At 31.2% G+C, this 8,989-nt stretch overlaps 1 protein-coding gene across 9 annotated transcripts in view; it reads right to left on the bottom strand.

Annotated features, from left to right (window-relative positions):
* Positions 1 to 8,989, bottom strand: part of shi (dynamin-1 shibire) — a 30,293-nt gene continuing 21,304 nt past the window's right edge. For 6 of the 9 annotated variants that reach the window (XM_089732865.1, XM_028174339.2, XM_028174341.2 and 3 more), the window contains 2 exons: positions 6,700 to 6,837; positions 1 to 2,812 (listed from right to left, as the gene is read on the bottom strand). In XM_089732865.1, the coding sequence (XP_089588991.1) occupies positions 2,749 to 2,812; positions 6,700 to 6,837 (202 nt within the window). In that variant the 3' untranslated portion in view covers positions 1 to 2,748. Of the gene's footprint in view, positions 2,813 to 6,699; positions 6,838 to 8,989 lie in introns of those variants that run through there. The other 3 variants (XM_028174342.2, XM_089732868.1, XR_003624678.2) reach the window with 2 other exon arrangements.

The raw sequence follows: 8,989 nt of genomic DNA, 5'->3' as shown, positions 1-8,989 counted from the left end.
TTATATTTTATTTACACATTTAATACAGTTGCATATAAGTATATAAACAGGTCTATTAGATAATATTTTATACATTTATATACAGATTTCTGACGCGCAAAGACGAAGGCAAGGGAATGTTAGAAAAATTCAGAACTCAATAAAAACGATCATCAACAAAAGGGCTTATATCGAATAATAGTTTTTAAATTGAGTTATTCAAAAATGAAGACATACTTTTTAAAAAAAAATTACACATAAATTGAACTAAAATAATTAGTTTTTGTTGTTTAATAAACTCAAAAAAGTTTTTTCAACAATTTCTTTTCTAATACTGAAATGTAAACCGCTAATAATATATCTGTCTCTTTCCAATATTTTATTTACTACTCTTCGATATTTTTTTCGAATTACAACACAACATGTCTGACGTAGGTGTTCAACTTAAATTATTCATACAACCCGTCCATTTCCCGCTAATGAAAAAATATAAACTTATGTATCTTAGCTGACGCATGTTCCTTAAAACCAGTTTCCTCCATCGGTAAAACGAAACAAACTAAATAAATGTCACCTTAATAAAAATAGTGACGAGATACCTATATCATAGGCTTATGCTGATTGTGTTATATTTATTAATAACTTTAGTTTTATTAAAGACAACAGCATAAATAAAGCAATTGCAAAATAACTAAGTTACTAAATTTTTCGCGCGTCAGGCGGTAGGGTAAATTTGCCTTCAAAAAACTTTTTCATTTTACAATATAATCTCTCATTCTACACGAGGTGTAAGGGAAGGCGAGAAACGATAATAAAGAAATAACATCGAAAGCAAAATATATATTTTGCTAAAATCTCTAAGGTATTTACGGATCAGTTTCTAGTTGTGTTTTTATTTTATCATACCATTTCATCCTCTTTGTTTCGTTTTGATAATAATTACATAACGATACCATTATTACATTACAAGTAACTATAATTTTTTAAAGTTTTTAATTATGGATTTCAATTATATTACAACTAATAAACAAAATCAGCAAACAGGGCTTGAATACTTTATTTTTTTTAAAACCAATGGGTTATACATGGTAATGTATTTTTAAAACCAATGAGTATGATGATAATGTGTATTTTTGATATGCAATCTGAACGAAGAACATCCGTCCATTCACGTCAACATTTTTCTGTTGCATCTCATGCGGTCCAAATCTTGTTCATTGTTATCGTGTCACAAATCACCAGTACTAAAGCTACCTACCTGCATACCTTCATTTTCAAGGAATATCCCCTTACACAGTATTATCTTATACCTTTAAACGAGCAATTCTTGTATATTAATATATATTATAATCTGAATCTCGGAAACGGCTCCAACGATTTTCATAAAATTTAGTATACAGGGGATTTCGGGGGCGATAAATCGATCTAGCTACGATTTATTTTCAGAAAATGTTTTTATTCGTATTTTCAATAATCAACTCTTCCCGACATCTATTGGCGAATAATAATACTATTTTTCTTAATTGAGGGCAACTAACCGCTTTAAAGACAACAAGATGGCTTTATCAAAAAAATCATCAGGTCATCGTCTAGTTTTAATTAAATTTAAAAAGTCGTATTAAAACTCATTTTTCTCTTTTCATTGTGAAACTTGTGATGTATTTATTAGATCTATAATATTTATTTATAATAAACATTATAGGCTCTATTGACTTGGGTTGTAGATTACTTAACAATACATAACAGAGCAAAGGAGGTATAAGGTCTGTTTCATTTATATATATATTTTTTGTACTGAACTTAATATAATTTTGACGAGGTTTAGACACTATATTAATTGTAGGAAAATAATTACATCGATAACTGGTTTGCAGAGTACTATTTCGTATAATAAATATGAATTTGTTAATGTTATTATACATTTCCACATTTTTACTTCTGTAAAGCGACAGCGTAAATTATTGAATACAGCAGATGCAATTATTGTATTTCAGACTAATGTTGATTATTAAATAATCCTATACCCTGAACCTCTGTAAGGTTTTGTTAATAATTAATTTCCTAGTAAGCTGAATGCTAAGTTACTAGAGATTGTAAAATAGTTCCGTATTTAGTGATAGGTAATTTGGTCATTACGTTTTACAACCACAGCATTTGAGACATAATTTCGATGAAATGCGATTTTTTATTATTTATTATTATTCACGACTAGCACTAAACTCCCATTTGTTACGGTATTTTTGCACCGTAAAATTTCCGTTAACAATTCTTCATGAGAACCAAACTATCAAACGTTGATTCCAAAACCATTTTAAAAAAAAACAAAGTTTTTATAAAACATACATTTTTTTCGTTAACAAATATTGTCATTAGTTAATCGGTCGATCTATACGTTACGACATGATACTAAAGCGTTTTTTAAAGATTTGAAATACAATACAAATATCTATACACTTTTTAAAGCAACTTCGATCCAAAGTACAATTTTAATAAATTAAAGCTGCAATTAGATTACATTATTTCATTAAGTTTAATTATTAAAGTCCACATTACGTGTTTTAAACATTGTGCCTAATAACAGAACCATCGACGATAAAATCGTGAAGTACGCGAATGGGCCCCACTTGCATAGTAAAATGCTAAATTTGAATACCATCCACCAAGTAATCCACTAAACGTTTTACGCATTGAACACAACAATATACAAGATAAAAAATATATTTACATGATAAAAGCTAATCACAAGATGGCGGCGAAGGCGGAGCGCGTTCAAAATGGCCGGCCGTTCTGCGGTCGTTCGGGCAGTTTCGGCGGCATATTCGGCATCGGGCGACTATGAACAACAAAACGAAAATAATTATTTTTCACACGTGAACATACTCGCTCTGTAAATTGTTTTATACGATGTTTAACAATTTAAAGTATTTACATAATGAATAATCAATGGCGTAGCGTGGGTGTCAGCCGCCCGGGGCGGAAAACAAATTTGCCGACCTTTTATTTAGGTATTTCACTTTGATGTATAGTATACATTGGTTCTAGATTATTATTTTTGCAAGAGCTGTCATCATTGTTTTGCATTATATCTACAGGTAAGATTTTAAATAAAAAAGTTTGCACACACACAGACTGTATTGCCAGTTCAATCGGTCTAAATTTGTAGTTGCGATAAAAATATGAAATGGTTCAAATATTTTTATTATTTATTGTGAAGTTTTGCCGCCTCCTAAAAAGTGCCGCCCGGGGCGGGCTGCCCCCCGCCCCTACCACGCTACGCCACTGTGAATAATTGTCAGCATACAGTACAAGATCTTACAGTACAAGAATGAAGCCTTCTTTCTTTAAGCATGTTGAACAGCCTAATTACGTGCTAAGATAGCGATGAAGTGTTGCTGCATGCAATGTTCTTGACCTGTCTCACGCATTCGCAGTCGTCGACAAAAGAAAATACAAGTAAGCTTCGGGATGGCATTATTGAGAGTGAAACAGGTCTTTATCGTTTTAACTAATAAACTAATTATAATATAACATTATATTCCATTCCATGCGCAATCGATACTATTAGGTATGGCAGCAATCTACATGCCGAATAATCAATCTTGACAATAGACCGCGATACATTCGAATTGTCCGTAATATTTATGAAAGCTAATGATTCCAAACACATGCATCTCACTTAAATAATCGTATAGAAAGCAAATCTTACTTCCTACAATCAAATATCTCAATAAGAACATTCTGTGACCATTACGCACTTCATTAACGATAGGATCTACGCTTTCAGTAACTTTCTAAATGCGTTTCTAAAAGCGGAAACGCTAACCGCATTCGATATCAATCGATACAATTGAAAATTTAAACTTTCGCAAACCGAACACGATTAACGTCAATATTCAAACTAATCACGAACACTATAAAGTTTAAATTACTCTAATCATTGACTTGACTAGTATCAAAATTAACAGTCAATCTAAAAACCAAAAACAATTGCATTTACTCAAGACTCGTTTTAAATCAAATTAAAATAAGACTTAAAATATATTTAAAATAAAACTTACTATGTATTGAACTCTTATTGAAATATTCAATTTAAATACAAAACACGTCTTACCTAAATTTTCACTCTCATTTTCCACAAACTAATGGCTAATGTAGCCAGCCACTTTTCAAATACATTATCAACTCAACTACTGGAATAAATCAAACTCCTTTATTACACATATATAGCATTTAATTACTCTAATTTATACAGCATAAGATTAACAATGTTCATAAACTATATCAAATCCAACAATCACTGTCTATGTTTTATTTTTTCGATGGTACCAACTTTCTATTTTATTTATAAGAGAGCAAAACGTTAGACGATTAGATTTAACTTCAGAAGTAATGCTAATAGAGCAAGAGACTGACTACAGTGTCATATTGTAAGTGTAGGAACTCGAAATTTATTCTATTACAATTTTAGACTATGCTTCATAGTTGGGTAACTCAGTGGGCATCGTTGCGAAAGCATTTCATAGATTTTTTCTATAATACTTTCAATTTCAAATCTATAATACATTTTCAATATATCGATTTAAATTGGAACATCAATGTTTTTTTTTTTAATTACTCATAAGCTTTTAAGTGATGCTTTTATGTTTTTGACGTCAATCAATGTTGTATTTTTACTCAATAAAACATCTCTAATAATTGACCTTTTCGTCAACATCAACAATCCTATAAGAGAATAAAGTGTTTGCTTGGTAATATGTAATGAACCTAGGAAATATTATGACAAATATTCAAGCAAAGTATTGTGAACATTCAACGTTCATAATATAGTTTACTTTGAAAAAAACAATCTCAATTATAAACGAGAATATTAGATCCGAAATGTTCATACATGTTTAAAGTACGAAATTCGCATCATTGAACGTTTTACACACATATGACGTCAGAGTCTAGTTACAATAACCGGTAAACGCGCCTATATACACACGCTCCCGTCGATAAACGTGAGACGAGAATTCAAGAGACGTATCATCGTTCTAAACTACGGGAACAGCTAAACATTGAAGTGAATATTTAATAGGAATAGTTTCAAGTAACTACAGATCTAGGTCTACGCGACAACTGTCGGGTGCAACATCAACCGATACACGTACTATATAACTGTCCTTAATCGTACGAAACTAGCATTTAGAAAAACAAAATGATATGCGTTTTTTTTTTGTTATTATTTATTGTAAACACATCACCCGGCTGCAAGAATCCTGCGACACAACTGACCTGCTGCATTCGATTATATATCACCGTTTCAAGCCACCCAATATAATAACATTTACAATAATTATGTTAAACACATTTATCAACTATTTATTTCATGTGATATAACGGTAGACAGTAAATTTTTAAACAGCGCTATAAGACTATTATATTCGTTTAATCCAATATACACAGCGGTAAAGCACTCTAATTTATCATTCGCTGTTAATACTGTATATTTCATAATTCATTTTCTAATTTATCACCATTTCGCCTCCATATCTTCCATAAAAAAAAAAACTAACAGATAGTCTATAGATTTTAGGAGAAATAAAAAAAAAAAACTGCGCACCTATTAAGGAAACATGGAATGTAAATACAAATATATATATATATACATTAAATATGTATGTGTGATCTTCTTTTTTTAATTTGACAACACAATTTACTTCATTTGGACTTTTCCTGAGTTATTAAAGCAGTTAAACGTGTGTTACTCATTTTAATATAAACGCTTTATAAATATTCGTAGTTTACGCATGGAGGTTCAGTTAGTTCACTAATAGTTGGAAATTTATTAGGAACTTGAAACAGAAATAGCGCCATTCGTTTACATTAATACGAAACTCGTGAAGACACTCTTAAGTTAAATAATAATATAAATACGCAGGATAAAACATCGATTTCTTTTCATCGTATCATATATTTGGAGTAATGCATTATTTAATACTAAACAGAAATGTAGCTTTCACATATCGTAACTGCGTTAAGTTTGTCATTAAATAATTTTAGTACTTAATTAGACACACAAAAAAAATTACATTCATCAAATAGGTAACACTGATTTATTAAGTGGCAACACTGAAGGGTTACAAGTGCGTTGCGTACAGCGGACAAACATTAAATTTTGTGTTACAAAATAATAGCCAACGCTCACTCCAGCAAGACGAGTCATGTTACAAAGTGTAATCTGTATGATTTGACAGATTTTTTAACTTTATTGAAAACCATAAATATACTAAACGTATGAAAAGCAATTTGAGCTTTATTGTCTATTATACTTGGTCTTTAAATTCAATAGACGACATATCTTTTATGCGTTTAATTGTTTAAAATAGTATTTTGGTTGTAAATGTAGCCTATGTAAATGTAACATATAAAAAAGGAGTTACATACTGCGTTTTTTTTTTCAAACGAAAATTGGTCCGGGACTATCCCCTTCATTTAAAGTTAATGAGACTTATTGATTTATTTAAAACAAAAGCGTAAATGTTAATAGGAGTTTATCACAACAAATGCGTGAATCACGTTTAATTTTCTTTAGGAATTGTGGAGGTTTGCGTTTGCAAACGAAGAACGAAGGTATATCAACTGTTCCATAGACAACGCTTTTGCGAGTCGAATTACAAATCATACAGATACATTTTAAGCGGACACCAGTTAATAGGCGGTTTTCTGATTAAAGTTTACTTGAATCTCGCGAAGGCGGAGCTGAGCTCGTTGATGGCCGCGTTGGTGACGGCCTGCCCGACGGCCTGGTTGATCTGGTTCCTCATGTGCGGCGGGAGTTGGTTCATCGCACCGCCAGCACTCGCCCCGCCGGGTCGCCTATTCGTTTAATACGCATTTTTATTTTATTGATGACTCTACCATTATATTTTTGTCTAATAAAGAAAGAAAGAAAAAAAAAACATGATAAAGTATTAAAACTAATTTTTTCTCCTACCTACGCCGAAAGTTCGGTTTTCGTCCCGCTGTACAGGGAAGAAAGTCTAACTTTTCCTCCATGGGTACTGACAAGTGCGCATGCGCGTTAGTGTCTACGTCTGCTCTCACGCACCTAAAATACTCCGCCATTGTTGTGCTCGGGTAATTTGCAATATTGTGTTTAGTGTTTTTACAGTGTCGAACTTTCGGCCTGGTAGGAGAAAAAATAGTACGTGCACCGCGGGAAAAAAGTAGGACATCTCATCAGGAAATGTCATACTTTTCTCCCTTATTGCACAATGTACTATTACACTGAGATGTAATATTTAAACTTGTGTTTACTACATACAATGTTGTTTATTGTATTCGAATTCTCAATTACTACACAGTCATACAGTACGGTTCAAAAGTATTTTTAATCACGATGATTTCAACAAAGAAACCACATATATATTCGAGGCTATGTGTAGGCGAAACTAGTTAAAGAACTCTCACAGCTGCTCTGTAAGATTCATAGTTGTACACCGAATGATAATGTAACAGCCATAATTGGATCATTATTAAAACTAAATACGTAATATATTTATTGATTTATTTTATCGTTACTCTTACAGAATAACTGTGAATTCGTTACATAATATGTTCTGATTTATATAAAGCACAATGGTATTTATTAGAAAATTTATGTACTACAGCAATCTACATTTTTCAAACAACGTATATTATTACAATACTTAAATGTGCACAATACGCCGTGCATATGTTGAGAACTTGATGAAACAACAGGGATTAGTTGGTGCACAAAATATTTATACTTAATTAGTGGATTATAGATGATGCACTCTTAGCCTTGTATTGATAAAAAAGAAACGTTAGCAAGCAATCGTCACCGCTCACTAACTTACTCGTGTTATCTGAAAAATCTCATATGTTTTTTATATTTTTCGAGATCAAACACACATCATTGTGTATTAAATAGGATTATACTTTGGCATGCCAGAAAATAAACCCCCAGCATCCCTCAGTAACTGAGCTCTCAACATACACGTAGGCACTGTACTACTAAAGAAATTATAGATTATCTATAGGAATAAAGAAGATCACACACGTATTAGTTACAAGTGTTACAACAAAAAATCATATTAAAAAATATTTAAAAAACTTCGAGTGTTAAATACAAAAATATATGTTTTTTTTTTAAATAATTTAAATCAATCTCAAGAGGCGGACCGTCGACCGTATTTTACGTACATACATTCTGAACTAACTTTCGTAACATTACGATTATAATATTTTAAAACATCGTACATCGTTCGGTGTAGGCAGCCGATTTTGATTCTTATTTTAATTGGATATACAATTTAGAATAGATTAATTAAACTTGACAAAGTGAACATTTAATACACAAAATAAGGACTTTTTAATGTTAATTACACGAAAAATGTACCGAAACATATATGTATGTGTGTGTGGAAGTGCTCAAATTTTTTTATTTTATACTTTAGTATGGAAGGGTGGTAAAATACAGTGAACTTGAACACATACACAGAGTGGTATGTTTGTCAACAAAATTGGTGGATTTTAGTAAAATTAATTGTGCCCCTCCGGGCGTAGTTGCAATAGACCCTTCGACTACCAGCCAATAGGTCGGAATAAAATATTGCGATCAAACTCAAAGTTTCGTTGTGTCCGACTGCCTACACGGTAATTATAACTTAAGCAGTTATAAATGTTTACTACGTAATATATGAATACATGTTTTCTTTCTTTCTTGGAAGCAACTTTCGACTTTTCATAAGTATTTAATTTTATATTACACGACTAAAATATATATATTTATTTAACATATTATGTATAATTTTCATCAAATGATTTCGTATGCTTGTTAACTTATTATATTTTTAAACAAGCAAAATAAAAAAAAAACTTATATTTTTCCGTTATTTATCGTAATTTATGCATAAATTTAAAATATCTCATTTTGTACTCGCATATATAACGCAGAGTTTAAGGAAATTGCTTCCGAAAACAACAGTAAATTGTACTGCCGATG

The sequence above is a fragment of the Bombyx mandarina genome, chromosome 15 (genome assembly GCF_030267445.1).
Source record: "Bombyx mandarina strain Sakado chromosome 15, ASM3026744v2".
NCBI lineage: Eukaryota > Metazoa > Arthropoda > Insecta > Lepidoptera > Bombycidae > Bombyx > Bombyx mandarina.
The sequence above is the reverse complement of the archived record's forward strand: the minus strand, read 5'-3'. Positions and strand labels throughout refer to the sequence as shown.